Source organism: Pygocentrus nattereri, chromosome 8, assembly GCF_015220715.1.
Source record: "Pygocentrus nattereri isolate fPygNat1 chromosome 8, fPygNat1.pri, whole genome shotgun sequence".
Classification (NCBI taxonomy): Eukaryota; Metazoa; Chordata; class Actinopteri; order Characiformes; family Serrasalmidae; genus Pygocentrus; species Pygocentrus nattereri.
The window spans coordinates 14,087,242-14,104,644 of NC_051218.1; the positions used below are offsets into that span (position 1 = coordinate 14,087,242).

A 17,403-nucleotide genomic window follows, 5' to 3' on the forward strand; every position below is an offset into this window, starting at 1 on the left:
CACCCAATAAAAGTGGGACAGGTCAGTGTGATTGGATAAGAATTCCTGTTATAAAATGACAAGGCTGCAGTTTTGCCAAACATTTTGTAATCATTTGTTCTTTGTATTTAATGAGTTGTTAAATATTCCAAGCATTCCTGAATTAGCTCTACTGTTTACAGAAAAGTACTTTCACACTAAATTTGCAAACATGCATCAGCCTGAACGCTGACTGTAGAGCTGTGGAAAGACAATGTATCTAATTTCAACCATTACTGGAGGAACTGCTTTATTTACAATCCACTCACTGCAGTTTTCCTGTACAACCTTTGCCCATTCTGTGTCACAGAGAGTAAGACTTGGTATGGAACGCCAGCAAAAACATACATCAGTGCATTTTAATCAGTCCGTCATCTACAAAGATCCATTTCAAAGACTGTAGGTGAATGTTTCATTACAGTTGATAGACAACTTTGAAATAAAAAGAATAATTTGTTTGTAAAATGTTTGATCAAAAATAATATATGGTCATCCCAAAGTTTGGGCACCACTGGTCGAGATGTTTTATTGATTTTTTTTTATATGAAAATAAGTCACCAGATTCTCCACAGAACTCACTTCTGCACTATTACTATTTACTAAATTTAACATAATAAACTAAAGTGTGTGCAAAAGTTATGGCACACTTAATATTTTACAATATGTTAAACTCAGTAAATAAATAGAAACTGTGCACCAAAATGAGCAAAAAAGTGTTATACTCAGGTTTTTAAATTTATTTTCAGTTAGAAAACCAACAAAACGTGTAATTTAATAGGGGTGCGCAAGCCTTTGCATTTTTCTGCTGCTTTCTCCAAATGATGTGGGCTCATTACAAGACCCTCATATGCAGCCAATAAAGTTCAAGCAAATACAGACCATCATTTAATAAACAACTGAAAGGATGTGCATTCACCAGAAAATTCTCCATTAACACTGTAAAGCTGGAAAACTGGATCAAAATCTGTAGCGAGAGACTGGATTTAATTTTTAAGATAACAATTTGATCTTATTTCACACTCCTTTAGCTAACACTTATGCTAAAAACAATCTGCAATAACCAGCTGAACCATCATCCTGGAGAAACATGCTGTAAATGTTATGTAAACATGCTGTTTACTCAAAGTCAAAACGGCAGTAGCTTTTAACCGGAATCAATCCTTTATCCACTTGAATTCTCTTTCTCAGACCTCTTTCTCGATCACCATTTTCCTTTCGGAAGAAAAGTTTAATACAGTCCCCCTCACAACCAACAGACATTAATGAAACATAACCTGGAAGAAAAAACAAACAAACAAACAAACAAAAATGTTTTTGCTTTAAATCAAAAATAAAATCAAAATCAACTCATACTACTTAAAACACTTCAGAGTATTCATGGACAGACAGAGCTAATCAGAGAATTCACTTGTCATACAGCAGTTGGGCCTGACTGAACCAAAAAGATCTCCAATATTTTTTTTTTTTTGTATTTTTCTTTTTACTTCAGCTGTTCAAAATGTGTGATCATATGCATTTTGCTGTATACACTGGTGCAACCGGCCAAATAACTTGTACTGAAACCACAAACAAAAAAGAAAAAAAAGAATCCATGTTGAAGTCATTGCAGTCCAGCCCTTCACACACACACCATTTTCCAAGCATACAAAACACACCTTATATGATTCTCTTTCAATTGTTCACTTCAGTAATATGCATTTTTACCACTGCTAAAATTTCACATTTGTCTCCAACCCATATCTCTTAAGAGTCCTTTGAAATTGTCCTGTTCAGGTTTATGTCTAGTAAAATCTCTTGTTCCGCTCTTGTCGTTTCTGAAAGACCACAGCTCCTACAACAGCACAAACAACGATCCCAAGAAGTGCACAGAGCAGGAGCAGGAAGACCTTCCAGCCAGTAAGAGGCGTGCTCCGGAAATTACCGGTAGGATCATCAATGTTGTCTGTATTGTGAGAAAACAAAGCAAAAAAAAAAATGCAGCCGTAAAAAAAAGGCAGAAAAGTGCATGTAGAAATAACCATTACTATATGACTTAATGGTCAACTAATGTTGATACTAAAGTGTTAATAATGTATAGAATGTATATAACTATACCAAGACACAAAACAAAAAACTTTTACAATATCGAACAGTTTTGACTGTAGGCCAAACAGTTTCAGGAATTAAAAACAGATTTTTCAAAATTTCTGCCTAATTTAATTGGTGACTCGGAGTGGTTTGTGTGAAATGCTTTTCCACAAAAATTTGTGGAAAAATCTTCCAGAGAAACTGAATTATTCACAGTGGTGGTGATAGGAACCAGATGTCTGAAGAGTTTAATTCCTCCAAAAGCTCCCTCACTGAGTGATTACAAAGATGTTCCCTGATGTCTGAGAGTTTAGTTTAGATTTATGATAATTTTTGGATGAGGTTTTGCCCTACGGTATTTTTTTGATACACTGGCAAAGTGGTACATGCGGGGTGCTGTACATCGAAACAGTCCGCAAAGAAAACCTTTTTGTATTTACCACTACCATTATAAACATTATATTACACTCAAAACATGTAGATTCACTGGTCATTTTAGATACTAAATAAAATGGCTATATATAAGCTGTAGACAACTGATTCCTTTTACCATTAGTGTTAAAAAAAATCTATGTAAGTTTCTCTACATGCACTCTTTCACATCATACCACTTTTAGAAATCTGTGAAATTTCCCTTTAAATTCATTAATATCAAATGTGCTACCTTTTGGAGACTTGAGCAGGCTGACACTGGGCTCAATCTTAGTCCAGTCCTGGCTGTCCTCCTCAGGAGTGTGTTCTACCATCAGCTGGTACATTTTCATCGAGATGATGTCATGGTTGTCTGCACAAAAAACACCAAAACCAGGCTTTAGTCATCAGGCGCATAAAGAATAATTAAAAGAGGTATCTCAGTATACATAAACAAGGCATACCAGAGAGATCTCCAGTTGCGGCAGAGGCTCCAAAATAGTAGCCTGTAGGAAGACGGACTCCTCCAATATCAATACATTCTTTCCACTCATTTCTGTCATCAACGTCGACCATAATCTACAAACATAAGGAATCCATAAAGCAACAATTATCTAAAGCCTAAAGCATTCCACTGTGTTCAATAACTATCTGAGCATAAACTACACACAGACTAAATCAGGCACTGGTCTAATCTGATGAGGGGAATCTTTCCCAAACAATCATATATCCTTAAACAGGGTTTTTTTCAAGGGTTCTTTTGTAAAGGCAATAGTTATACATGGAGCCTTGACAGCTAAGACCCACTTGAATGCTTAAATGGCTCTTTGCATGGTTAAAGTAAATGGTTCTTTAAAGAACCTTTAAAAAATGCTCTACATAGCACCAAAACCTGAATTTGAAACTTTTTGGTAATGTACAGAAACCTTTTTTTGTATGTTTAATTCAGTATTTAATTTAATTCTGTTCACATTTTTACATTCCTAGGTCACTTTTCACATCTCCGTTTCCTGCACACTAACAGCCTGGTCCTCGTCCAGAACTTCTTCAGAAAATGCAGTTGTTTATCTGTAATTTGGAATATCATATAGAGAATAAAATAATTTTCAATGGCAGTATGTAGCCATGTTCTAGCACTAGGAATGGGGTTTTTAGCTATTTTTGCTCTTTGAATGTCCAAATATTTAGAAAAATGCTATGTGATAACATATTCCCAACAAGGAAAAACGTTAATATTGTTATGAATAAACAGAGATGCATGAGAGCTCTAAATGTGCTCTGATAACACACTAACATAAAATATAGCATGAGATACTCATTGTCTTTTCATTAATGGTTTTACTTTATAGAATTAAAATCATTTCATTCTAAACATGAGACAGCCCATTTAAATTCACTGTTTAGTTCACAAACATTCCCTTTTAAGTCTCTCTTTCACCCATTTTCACACACTAGGTTTAGCATAAAGACATTTGGAGCTTACAATACAGTCAAACAATGTATTCTTTACTTTTTATGCTGCAGTTAACAGTTTTAAACTATGGTCAACTCTTGCTATAGAAAGTTGGTCCTTTTCGTGCAGGAATGTTACGTATGTATGTGTCGCCGTTGGGTGTAGTCACTGAGGTGTGTTTGAGTGCAAATTGTCACAGGAGATGAGAGCTGATGGCGAGCAGATGGAAGGCGATCATCAGTTGGATGCATCTACCACTAGTTCTTAAATGTTGGTTTAGTGTGTGGTGTGTAAAATTTCACTGAAATGAAGTATTAGTCATGTAACTTTGATGAAAGTATGATGAGGTATTTGATGAAATTTGAAACCAACTTTGTAATCTAGCATTCAAACTACTTTCATGAACTTAAAAGTAGCCCTGTCATATAAGCTTCTTCAGTATAACGTAAAGTTGTACTTTGTAGCACTTTGTAATTAAGTATAATGTGTAGCTCAGCATAAAAAACATAAAAAATAATTCTATTGAAAGAAAGAAAGAAAGAAAGAAAGAATTCTTTGTTATACATTCTATATTAGGAATGTATGCCTCTTTCTATACTAGTGTGTTTTTATACTTGTCTTTATTAATTCTAAAAAGAATTGATGAGTGAATAATGTGGTTCTTACTGTGAGTCTGCCTTTGGAGTACCGAATGGCAAGATATGTGTCGTGGTCTTTGTTTCTGATTTCAGCAGAGCATCCCCCCAGCTCTGTAGATCGGCCATCTTTTCCATGATCATATGCAAAAGAACCATTACTCACCATTGCAGAAATGTAGGGAAATGAACGCTAGGAGACCGAAATACAAGGAAAGTGATTAGCACAATCAATCCATGTTATACACATTATGAATGCAAAGCCAGTGTGTGATGCCGCCAAATCCGATGGTACTGCGTGCATATTCAGAAACAGTTCATAATAAAGAATCTGCAGCGTGATTCAGAGCTCATTCACCTCAAACAAAAAGGATCAGCTTTCACAGACTGCTGACTGAGAAGGAAAAGAAGTTGTAAAACATGAAATAGTGGATGTAGAAATTTGACAAAAGACACAATCAAATGAAAATCAGTGAAAGTACCACTGGTGATACATTCAATCTTAAACATTTGTAACATTTGTACAAATGTGTGTTGGCATATTATCACCATACAGCCTACAGAAAAAAAACATGCAAAACATGCTGCCAAAAAATTACATTGCAACTAATCACTGAGACGTGTTTTCATAAACATACACATATAAAGCACATTCAGCGCTTATAGTTATTCAAAAGCACAACTCATAACAAAGCAAGATTAAAGGGACAGTTCAGGATTTAAAGCATGTAAGTATTTCAACAATACAGCTACAAATGGACTTTCTCAGAGTTACTCAAGCTGCTGCATACATGAAATTTTTTTCATATTTCTCACAGCAAATAAAACAACTGTAATGCACAATCTAGTCACGGTTATGTAAAGTGTGATTTGTAAACACCATGTAGCTATAGTATAAGATTGTGTTTCAGCCTATGCAGGGATGTAGTCCAGTTGATATTTAAAAACTGCATGAAATTAAAACTGCTAAATAATACAAGTAATGCAAGTTGTACAAATAAGTAATGCTGCTTGACCTAAATAGAAAAACTATAGACACCCAAACTATCCATTTAATAACTAAACATTCTGCGAGAATGCATACGATTGTTTTTTTTTTTAATGAAATGGAGGTATGTTTTCACTAACAATGAACGTGCAAATGGTCTGGCGAAAAAAAAGAAAACCATTAAGTATTAAGCAACACATATACTGTAGTACTCTTAACTCACATCAGAGGCTTCATCGTTTGGGTATGTGTCTACAAATATGGCCAAGCCATGGAAGTTGCCATTGCTGCCAGGGCCTGCTGGGAAAAAATCACCTGTAAGTAAAGCACACTTACATCCATGCCGTGGAGGTCATTGCGGAAAGTATCCACAAAAATAGCCAGGCCTACAAAATGGTCTTGGTTTCCAAAGACTGGCCCTAAATGAAGGTAGAAGTAGGACAAGAAACAATCAACTGGAGCAAAAATCTTCAAATAAAAAATCATCCGCAGATAATATGTTGCCCTGCATGCTAATCTTACTGTATAATATCAAATAAATACTACAAAATATACATTATTTAACATAAACAAAAAAGAAAAAAAGGATTTATTTGTTTCCTGGCCTGAACTGTACATGGACTTTTTTTTTTTTACTCCCATTAAGTTTTGGAATACAGGTTTTCTTTCACCATCATCACACTATAGTCATGTGCTTTAGTAAATCTCACAGCTGGAATGTGTGCAGACTGACCAGGATGTAATCTTTCTTTTGTGTACCAAATTGCAATTCCATCCCCATGCAGATTCTTCTTTCCTGATCCATGAACTTTAAACTGCACATGCATCTCCCAGTCTTTCAAATAACAGGGCTGCACAGAAAAGAGTAAGCTGTGATATTTAAGACACTGAATGGCAACGAGAAACAGAAACAAGCAATGCATTTCTGGTGACAATATGAAAAATGTCTATATACTTCCTTGGACACTGTAATTACTCACCACTGTATTCCAAATGGAACCCTGCTTGCTACGTTCATCAGGGGTCAAGCGTACATATTGGCTGGTCACCAGAGTACTCCCCCAAAAATCCCATTGACTTGAAGAGCTCGTTCCAACACCTAAATACAAAAATACAGAAAACACAATGTACATAATGAAACTAACATAATCAAACTGAAACTCAACTTAATGATATCACATAGCATAACTATGTCATTAAAGCAGTTGTCTTAAAAAGCCAGCATAACAACTGGCATGGCATGAATGTGGTATTAAAGGAAATGAGACTTTGATAAATATACCACACTGCAACAATGGAGCCTCTGACAGGGCAACAGCCATGCTTACTGGCTCATAGTAAGTGTTTGTTACACACAGAGAATAAACTCATGCCTGGGTTTTGCTTTCTTGGCTTTGTTGTTTCTGTAGTGGTTATGACAATCATTTTCACTACAACCAAGGGTGTAACATTACAATGTATTTTATCATGGCTAGCTTTTATTTAGTGTTGACATATCACCACTGGCACAACCAGAAGGAAAACATATTGCTAATAAGCACTTTGATTTAATGTAACAACTTTATTAACAGTCATTTTAGATATTTCTATTGGCCTATTTTTCATGACATTTTGACACAACATGAATGGCATTTTTAAATTACGGGTTTTTCTTTTTTTTTTCCATAACAGAAATGGACATAGAAGGTTTTGTTCTGACGGTGACAACATGCTGCTAAGAAACCTGTCTGATCAGGAAGAACTCAACATTCACGTCCCAGTAATAGCTTTTAAAAATGCGTTTTAGATCACATCCTTGCCTCAAAACTTTAGAAACTAGCAAAGCAATATCTCAGACATCAGCCAGCATATTCATAACCATATAACCTAAGGCGGTAACCTCCTGTGAAGGAAGTTAGCTATCACTTAGAGGCATTAAACGCTTCAGACATCTGGTTCCAATCACCACCACTGTTAGCAATTCTGACTTGGCAAATTTCCTTAAAACGGAGCATTTCAGATCTAAATCACTCTAAATTACTTTATTTACAGCTTACCCTGTTAAATATGCGCTAATTTTGAAAAAGCAGTCGACCTCCCCTTTAATCTACTCACCAGAATGACAGGCTCAGTTTATAGCTCAGTGCACCAAGAACAGCATAGTGACCTGAAGCACTTTAAATACGATACCAAAACAAACATCTTGCACAACAACACACTTGTATCGTCTTAAAGAAACTGTATATTTGATCAACTGACCAGTGGCTTAACTCGTGGATGAGTTGGATAACGTTAGCTGGCTGGCTCGTAACACTCACAGGAACCTGCCTGCTCGAACAACGAAGTCAGCTAGTTATCTAGCTACCTTTGCTGGTTAACGTGAAACGGCTGACAGCTACAACTCCTTTTTTTCTGCGTATTCATCCATTTCTTAATCTAAACGAGCTTCCCGGTGCAGCGGTGATGAGCTGTGTACAGTAGGAGCTACAGGAGATAGCTCAGCTAGCTAACACACAGAAGTTTGACTAGCCAGCTACTTGCCTTGATATGGTTTAATGAGTGAATGCTCCCGCTTTAAGTGCTCAGCGTTGCCGTCTGTTATATCTGAGTAAACTGAGGAGAAGTGAAGTAACCATAAGAGCAGGAATATGTGACACATTTTGCAAACACCTCCTTGAGAATAACTGAGAAACGCTGAGCGCTTTCTCTCTGGAGCCATTTTCTTCAGTTACTCTCTTGCCGTTTGAAGGAACTTCCTGTTCCGGACGAGAAACACACCCTTGCTCGTTTAGGGACCGCCTCGTCGAGCCAAAGACTGAATGCCAAACAGCCACCTGCTCAATATATATTGCACTATTTAAATATGAAACTACACCCATCAGTCAAAAATTAAAGCCACCGCCATGTATCTACACCCACTGTCTATTTTATCAGCTCCACTTACCATATAGGAGCACTTTATAGGTCTACAATTACAGACTTTAATCCACCTGTTTCACTGCATACTTTATTGGCCCAGTTTGACCCTGTTCTTCAATGATCAGGACCCTCCCAGAACCACCACAGGGCAGGTATTATGTGGGTGGTGGATCATTCTCAGCACTACACTGATGGGGTGGTGCCGTGTTAGTGTGTGTTGCGCTGGTACGAGTGCAGCAGACACAGCAGAGCTGCTAGTCTTTATAGACATTGTTCTCAAGTCTCACGCTTTGAGCATGTGACACACGCACCTCAGCGAGTTCACACGCTCACACGCCACACATGCTATTTCTCACTCTTGATTTTTTTTTCTAAAAAAAATCCAATCAAAAATTAATTCGCCCTGTCTACAAACGAGTCGCAGCCACTGGTCACAGCGCTTCTGTGCTCAGAGAAGTTACCCAGTTACCACACCCTATTCAGCCAATCCATCGGTTGCATATTATAAAGTACTCTCGTTGAGCCAATCAGAATATAGATCGCTCTGTCGTTTGGCAGATCTAGTCAAAGAGGGCGGAGTTTCAGCCAGAGCGTCAGACGCGAAGACCTGTCCGATTCGATTCTGACTAACACCCGTCGGTGAACAACTGAAGGAGAACGGCACCACTGGAGCCTGACGATGTTTAAATGTTCGTTTAGTCAGAGACTTTTTGGGGTATTTATAGGGTCTTTCTGGGTATTATAGGGTAGAATAACTTTGGTTTAGTCACCTTAGAGCTGTCATGAACATGGATACGTTTTTAACCGTTTGTTGTTTATTTAGAATGTCAGGGAAGAAACAGAAGAGCCTTATTTCCTTCTGGGAAAAGGCTCAGAAACCAAAGGCAAGGAAGGCAGATCATGTGACGATGGAAGAGACTGAAATGGCTACTACATCAGGGGAGATAGCAGAGAAGACTTTGCATATAGTGAAAGTGTTTGTACTTTTAATTATATATCATAGAATAAACCGTGAAATTTGATCAAATCAAACTTGTTCTCTTTTAAGTTGAACACACTTGGAGGGTCAATGGGCCGTTGAGCCGATGGGTGACCCCCCCCCCCCAAAAAAAATCTCACTCCCACCAAACTTAAAAACTTGAGAGCCCTGTTTATAGAGCTCAGTGTCACTGCTGGCCTGAGAATAGTGCACCAACCAAAAATATCTAGCCAAGCGTCCTGTGACCACTGAGGGAGGACCAGAGGATGACTAACACAAACTGCAGCAACAGATGATTTAGTGTCTCTGACTTTACATCTACAAGGTGGACCAACAAGATAGAAGTGTCTAATAGAGTGGACAGGGAGTCTGATCTACTCAGACCAGCACAACACACACCAACACGCCACCACACCATGTCACTACAGTGCTGAGAATGACCCACCCAAATACTAACTGCTCTGTGGTAGTCCTGACCACTTAAGAACCAGGTAAAAGGGGGCTAATTAGGCACTGTTCTCTTCTTTTAGGGATTCTTTTTGGCTAAAATAGGAAGACATCTCAGAAGTCAGACCTGCCACCAAGGTAATGAGAATTAAATACAAAAAGGAATTATAAAATCAAGTGGTAATAACTAAAATGTAACAAGAACACCAAGTAGATTCCATCCATCATACATCTACCTGAGTAGAAGTCAAATTTTACTCGACATTTAGATGATGTAACAAATCTGTCCTTCAGTAATTATCTCTGACAATAAAACTTTCCTCCATTAATATCATGTAATATAAAGTTTACCTACTCAAAGAGCAGAAATTTCAAAAATACAAACAGTATTGTGAACAGAGCTGTTCCATCTGAAATGACGACACAGTTCAAAAGTAAGTGAAAACGTTTCATTTATTTAACACCCAGATGCTGTTTTACAGTATTTTAAGGAAAGCCATTTATCCCAACAATTTAGGAAGCCATTCAAAATATTCTGATAATATACATGCTCCAGTCAGCCCATTTTTAGATTAAAGTACAGATGGTTTATTATGCATCCTTCAAGAATTGGTTTGTAAAAAAAAAAAAAAAAAAAAAAAAAAACACACCATAAATACACAAATGAAACATGAAGTCATAAAATGTACAGCAGGCTAAAAATTATATACAATATAGATGCATTACTATTATAGCTGAATGTTGCCCAGAGTAAAGGCCTGTTTGAATATGTTTCGAGGCAATGGCAAGTCAACAAGTCACATGTAAACAATGTATTTAAAAGTCTTCTACACCATGCACATATTGTAAAAGAGTTACAATAAATCATAGCTTTTTCTTCTTACGGCAATATTCTGCATGTTCATCAGTGAGAGCTTGGGAATAGTCTGAATTCCAGTCCCTCTGGAAAATCTTCTGCAGTTGATTCTGTGCAGTTTGCTGCCCCTTTTCCACCACAGAGCCTGTCTGATTCACCACAAGCCCGACTCCAGCAGTCTGGCTGAAATAATTTTCAGACCAATTGGAAGTTCCTATCAACACAATACAATCGTTATCCAAATCTCAGTTCAGGCAAATTAAAGTAGACACATACTTTGCAATGACTGTCAAAAGAACTCCAAGTTTTAAGACAGTCACAACTGCTACAGCAAAATAAGACAACGTACCAATGTAAACAACTCTATCAGTCACCATGTACTTTGCATGGTTGACACGGGCAAAAGGGATAGAAAGCTGCTCAGGTGTAGAAGGTACCTCAAACACTTTCTGTGAAATACACAAAAAAAGGATTAAGTCAGTGAAAGACTACAAGATTATGGTGACTAGTCTGCTAGGAAATCATTAACACAACTAGAAAAATCTTTAACATACAACATGAATGTTGCATTTGAGGGGAGTCTTGTTGAGCACTGATAAAGATTGCAGGAAGACAAACATGGCTCCAGGAGAGTGGCTCCAACAACTGACCAGCAGCTTCACCTCCACTCCTCTGGCACATGCAGCCTCCCTAAGGGCTGAGTCAATGGCAGGCCAGAACCTAGTATATACAATGTAATGAACAGAGTTCACAGAAGATCTTGTTAGGTCAAAAGCAGACCATAACCTTACACTCTTAAACTATCCAGTGTAATAATCCTATTTTTTTTATTTGCTGAAATTAAAGGTACTCAGGGTGAATCACTGAACTCTGGGAGGATTAATGTTACCTTATTGGTTGAGTGAACTGAGACATAGGAAGATAGTCCATGACCGACACATGGACAAACTCCTGGGCATCATCAATGACGGACAGGATAGCCGAGAGATCATCTGAACGTCCGAATGCGGACAGCTGAGGTGGGGCACTCTTTTTATATATTAAAAAAAAAGCGGATCATCAATGCAATTGATCATTTTTAGATAAACATAAAACAATCAGAATATCTTTCTGCAAAGACAATGAAGACACTTCTCTGAAACCAGAGGAAAGATTTACAAGAGTCACATGTTCATGCACTACACTTGCTTCAAAGGTAATTCTTTGAAGCAGCTGGATGCCTTTTTAGGACAAACAACCAACCAGAAAGTTTCTTAAAACACCACATATTGTGAAATTCATATAAAAGCAGTCAGTGCAGACTGGAGGATGGGGAATGAATTTGAGAACAGATGGTGTGGTAATGGTATTCTGAAACAAAGAAGTTGCTCAAGACCTACAACCATGCATGCTAGGACTGCACAATTTATCATTTGTTAATTATTTTATCAATACTAGCCATGGCAAAACAGATACCATAAAAGGATGTATTATGTAAAGAAGCCCCTTATCAAATTAAGCTTTTTTTATTGTCCCAACCAATTTCAGATGGTCTAGATAAGTGTTTCTGTGGGTGTTTTGATAAATCAAGGCACTCACATGATCCATGTCTAACCAAATCTGATCAAATACTACATAATGCAGACCAATCTTTAATCATGACACATCAAGAGTCCTGTTTTTAAAATAGGGCAGGACATACTACAACCGCAAAAACTGTGCAGATCTAGCATACACATCTTCAACCAAAAGACACAAAGACATGTACGTTACTTTGTGTAGAGTGCCTGGCATCCATTTGATGCACTTGTGAAAGCAAGGCAATGGAACTCACAGACAGATAGACACGTGCAGGGACACCGTTGAATTTAACAGCTAATGGGTACTTAGAGCTGGAGAGAGCAGAGAATCTGCCGGGCCAGTAGGGTGGGAGGGAACCATTTTTTTGACCACCAATTTCCCAGTAGACTCCAAATATCCTTGACGCATCCTGTGCCAAACAGCTGCAGTCCTCCACGGAAACCCCAACCTCTTTTACCTGCCAGAGAAATGCATAATGGCTTAACAAGTATATTCATTAATCACCAGCCTGATTTCAGCATTTTGAGCTCTAAACAGAGAAACCACCTGAGAATGCCAGATGCTGATACCTGGGTTAGAGAGCGCCAGTCCATGTTTGCACTTCCTACATACATATGCTTGTTGTCCACAACCCACAGCTTAGTGTGAACAATACCCCCAGTGACATTCTGAAGGTCAACTTCTCTGATCTCTGCACCTAAACAGAGACAACAAATAGGGCAAGGCCTAAACAACTCTGCTGCAGAAATAGCAATGCTCAAGACACAAGAACATGCATCCAAATCTACCTGTTCCTGCCAACTCATCCGTGTCTGCAGTGGAAGTCTGTGGGGCATTAACTGCAATTTTCAGGTTCACTCCTCTAGACTCAAGCTGCTTCAATGTGTCGAACAGTTCTTTGCCCTGGAATACATCACAATTTAAAAAGAATTATGTCAAAATACACAGCTATGAAGAAATAAATATTTATTTATTAATTAATTAGGGCTGCCACAAATCTGCTATAAAATGTGCTGTTAGGGTGACATAAGATCCAGCAACAATGGATGTCCGTGAAGCACATGTTACAGCCTCCCTACACCCGTTTAATTCAGTGATTCAACTCAAAACTTAATTCAGTTTTACAACTTCAGTTTTGGTCTCGTTGTAGAGAGTCAGGGGTCACTGTGTCAGTAAAATATTTTCGAGACTGGATGCTGAATCTCAGGAAAGCCCTGGTTCTCAACGACTGAGATTTAAGACAAACATTTGGAGACAAACAGACATATTCGCATTTATGAGCGGCGCAGTTGGTTTCCTGGTACGTTAAATCTGCAACGATAGACTGTCAAACACTAAAAAGTTGAGAAGATGAAGACGCTCCGAATTTCTGCCTGCAGCATCGAATGTAGCTGCTGCACCATATAAGGTGGAACGGGAAAATTCAAACAAGAAGCTGGAGAATGAGAAGCAATTTCAGGCTCGTAAAACAGCTGAATGTTGAGAGACATTTTACAATAAGCTGCTCTACTTCTGAGGAAAAGTTTCCTGATGGAAAGGGGAGGAAAGCGGCTATAGCTGCTCTGCTTTAAACTCTAGCCCAAAGTAAGTCTCCGTTTTCGTTTATATTTTTTAGCCTATACTAGGACATCAGCACATACTGAGACATACTAGACACTAAATGTTGTGGCTTCCAAGGTGGTTTGATTTTTGTCGAAAATACAAAATGGCTCTTCTTAACATTTGGGGTTGTGACTCCCAACCGAACCTACCTTTGATGCACAGTGTGCCAGTTGGATTTCTCACTCATCTATTTGTGCTTCTGTTATGAATCAAGTTTGTCCTGCACCCCTTTTAAATTAATAATTATTACATCTGCTATTGTTACAAGCAGCTATACAGCTATTAAGAGTGCAACTGCCTTTCTGGGCCCTGAGAAGGTTTTATGTAGCACTGGAGATAAATCTTTATTATCTTTGTATTAACTGTACCTGTATAGCACTGGGCTCAGTGAGGCCCATATCTGAGCCTCTGAGTGTGAAGTAGAAAGCAGCAATCTTGACAGAGCTGTTAGCTTGGTTGAGCAGGTTGGTCCAGGTATGTGAAATGCTCTGCAGGTGTACAGACATATGGGGGAAGTACAGATCCTCGGGGAGACTCTCAACAAGGGTGAGCCTGATGGGTGAGTTTCAAACGATGTTTAATTATCTCAGATTATCTGTTCTTACACAATAAAAAATATTGAGGTGTGACAAAACGGCTTTCTCACCTACAATCAGTGCTGCATTGTTCTTGAGGCAACCAGAAACCTTCAAGCCAATGTAGTTCCAGTTGCACCATTAGATGAGAGACAGACTTAGGGACCCCATAGTGCCAAATGTGTTGACCAAATCCACCCAGAAGCAGCAGAACAGTTGGGAGGAGACAGAAGAGAGCAAAGCTCTTTCTTTTAGACTGCCAAAAGCAAAATAAAGAACACAAGGAAGCCTTTTATTTTCAAGTTTTTCTCCTGATGAAAAGCTCACACATTAAAACAGTCACACATGCAAAACACTGCATACTTCACTTTTGATTTCTTGCTGTTTTGTGTACACCCAGTGAGAGCTCTTGTACTGTTCAGTGTAATGTTATACTATAAAGGGGGATAAAATATAATAATACATAGTAAATGAAGTACAACTTACCCCTGAGGATGTGATTTTACTGCGTTCCACGAGTGAGGGATCTACTTTTTTACTCTTAGCACTGACACCTGGAGCCTTCTGTTTTAGCCGTGTTTCAGAGGACACTGCTGGTGGACATTTCTCAATCTTCTTCAACTTTACTGTGTCTCCTTCAAGACACTCCTTGCCAGCATCATCTGTGACTGATTCTTTACCACAATGTGGTAAGCATGGTGTTTCTTTTACACATGCCTTATCAGAGTCTTCTCCAAGACTCTGCATGTCTTCACAAATGTTTTGTACATCTGATGGGTCAGAGGTATCAGGCAGATGCTCCTCAGGAGAAGTGCTGGAGCTGAGACCTTCTGTAACATTATCCAGAAGATCTGAAACTGATTCATCATCATCACCTTTAGGGGAGTTCTCTATAATAAAAGACTGAGGCTCTGAGAATGAACCTGTCACATGCAACTCCGTCTCAGTCCTGAGACTGGGTCGCTGAAGTAATCCTTCAAGCCCTTCAGAGCCTGCGTATGTATTCGGTTCAGGCGTGTGTTTCTGTTTGAATGCAAGTGGTGTGGCCTCTGAAGCATCAGAGATGGGATCTAAGAAGTCACCAAGAGAGAGATCATCAGTGCTGCATGAGTGTGTGGACAAAATAGGCAAGGTTATTTCTTTGTCCCCTAATACCGGCAGTTTTGTTCTCAAAGGCTCTCCTCTCTCTTTCATTTGGCCTTCTCGACAGGAGCCCTCACCCTTTGCTGGCAGTGATGACTCTGCAGTTGGGGTGGTGGTTCGCTTGCGAGCCAATGAGCTCTGGAAAGTGGGGATGCGAGAGGTAGGTCTCCCAGATTTACGTGATTCATCCCCCTCCATCCTCTTTTCAGTTGCTCCCTTATCTTCATCTTCCCCCATAATCTGATGCACATCATCATTTTCAGTTGCCTAAAAAAAGATCATGTAAAGACTTTATTTATAGCAGATGATGGGACTATTTAGTTGGTGCCAGCAAATGGAAGGGTGGCACAGACAGACTGTAAACCTTAGCTAAGTGATAAAGTGTATCTTAACGTTAACTACTGCTCGTCTGCTCAGTGCCGACACCAACGAGCAAGGTATACAACAGACCACATTTCAACCTGTAATGCTTTACAGCTCACGACTCAAACGTTAAACCAAAGCCCGAGACAATAAAATACGTAGTTGATGTTCAAATAAAGATAACAGATATCTAGTTAGGTAGTTTAGTTAAGTTACCGTTTTTTTCAACCAGAACCACATATCTGGGAAGTGAACGCCCCGTAAGCTAAAACAGCTAATTAGGTTAGCAATCTACATAACTATATTGCAAAACACAAAAATAACGCCAACTTACCATGCCTGTTACTGCTACGGGTACAATCAAAGATGCTGTCTAGCTAACTAAGTAAAATGTTTTCTGTTTCTAACAATATTAACTATTTTTGGTTCGAACTCCTGTTCTATTTCCACTGCAGAACCCTTAGCGAACAGGCTAGCAGACGTCTGGTGATTAGCTGTTGCCGTGTATCTAGCTATGCCCCTCAAAGCTAACGCTGTTAGCTGACTAGCTATATTAGGAGACAAGGTTTGCTCCGAGCGCAAGTTACTCTCGTCTTGCTACGTGGCTGTGGGTCTGTGCAGAGTCAGAAGGAAAACCTCGCCTACTTCACCAGCTCCAGCTAAATACCCACCTCTGCATAACGGCCAATATGTCTTAGTCGTGCTGACCGTCTCAGTGGCGTGTCTGAGCGAGCTGACCGCCTCCGTCCCATCACGAAACTCCGACAAAGAACTAAATTCTGAATTAAAATGAACTGAACTGAAGACCATCGAGAGTGAGACGGTTTAAATTAACTATTACACCGACTCGTAGAATTATTTGCTGTCTAAGGTGATGTGTTTTGATTTGTACGCGTGTTATGAAACACAACATCGGATGACCAAACAAATGTCAACAGTTTATGATTCAAATTGAACTAGCCGCGGTTTCCGGTCCTCAATCACAATTGGCGGTTTGGCAGCACAGCTGCATCTGCAGAGAAAACACGGGGAACAGGGGAAACGGAGAGGCTGATTTTAACACACGCTTTAAAACACGAGCGAACAAATCTCTGACGCGGGCTGGAAAAGAGTAGTGCTCAGAAAATTCAATTTTATTAATTTCGTTTGTTAATTTATTCGCTTCTCCAAGTTATGTATTTTCTCTTTGTTTTACTTTTTAAACGTTTTAAGATCAGATTCACTGCATTAATTATTTAATTATTTTGTTTTAGTCTCCCTTAAAAGGAGAACCTGTGTTAAAAGGTGGCATATTAATACAAGTTATATTACTACTACTACTACTATTATTATTATTATTGTTATTATTATTATTATGTTGTTGTTGTTGTTGTTGTTGTTGTTGTTGTTGCTCTTACAAAAACAAAGA

The 17,403-nt window shown here is 38.7% G+C and overlaps 2 protein-coding genes across 7 annotated transcripts; both read right to left on the reverse strand.

Moving 5' to 3' along the window:
* Positions 1-251: 251 nt before the first annotated feature.
* lman2 (lectin, mannose-binding 2) lies at positions 252-8,302 on the reverse strand. Of its 3 annotated transcripts, none has more exons than XM_017690031.2 (8): positions 8,093-8,302; positions 6,553-6,671; positions 6,306-6,423; positions 5,796-5,869; positions 4,616-4,777; positions 2,961-3,075; positions 2,750-2,869; positions 252-1,960 (listed from the first exon to the last, which is right to left on the reverse strand). In XM_017690031.2, exons 1-8 carry the CDS (start codon positions 8,268-8,270, stop codon positions 1,800-1,802), a joined length of 1,047 nt encoding a protein of 348 aa, XP_017545520.1. In that variant the 5' UTR covers positions 8,271-8,302; the 3' UTR covers positions 252-1,799. The 3 variants fall into 3 exon arrangements, with proteins under 3 accessions (XP_017545520.1, XP_037396654.1, XP_017545519.1); XM_037540757.1 differs by having other exon boundaries at positions 5,796-5,872; XM_017690030.2 differs by lacking the exon at positions 5,796-5,869 and adding an exon at positions 5,909-5,991.
* A 2,029-nt stretch (positions 8,303-10,331) lies between these two features.
* pld7 (phospholipase D family, member 7) lies at positions 10,332-16,994 on the reverse strand. Of its 4 annotated transcripts, XM_017690025.2 has the most exons (12): positions 16,667-16,952; positions 15,710-15,899; positions 14,976-15,559; positions 14,561-14,745; positions 14,283-14,466; positions 13,101-13,215; positions 12,882-13,009; positions 12,566-12,769; positions 11,642-11,781; positions 11,307-11,472; positions 11,102-11,201; positions 10,332-10,966 (listed from the first exon to the last, which is right to left on the reverse strand). In XM_017690025.2, the coding sequence occupies exons 1-12, from the start codon at positions 16,745-16,747 to the stop codon at positions 10,761-10,763; spliced, it is 2,283 nt and encodes a 760-aa protein (XP_017545514.1). In that variant the 5' UTR covers positions 16,748-16,952; the 3' UTR covers positions 10,332-10,760. The 4 variants fall into 4 exon arrangements, with proteins under 4 accessions (XP_017545514.1, XP_017545509.1, XP_017545512.1 ...); XM_017690020.2 differs by having other exon boundaries at positions 14,976-15,899; XM_017690023.2 differs by lacking the exon at positions 16,667-16,952 and adding an exon at positions 16,330-16,650 and having other exon boundaries at positions 14,976-15,899.
* Positions 16,995-17,403: the final 409 nt, after the last annotated feature.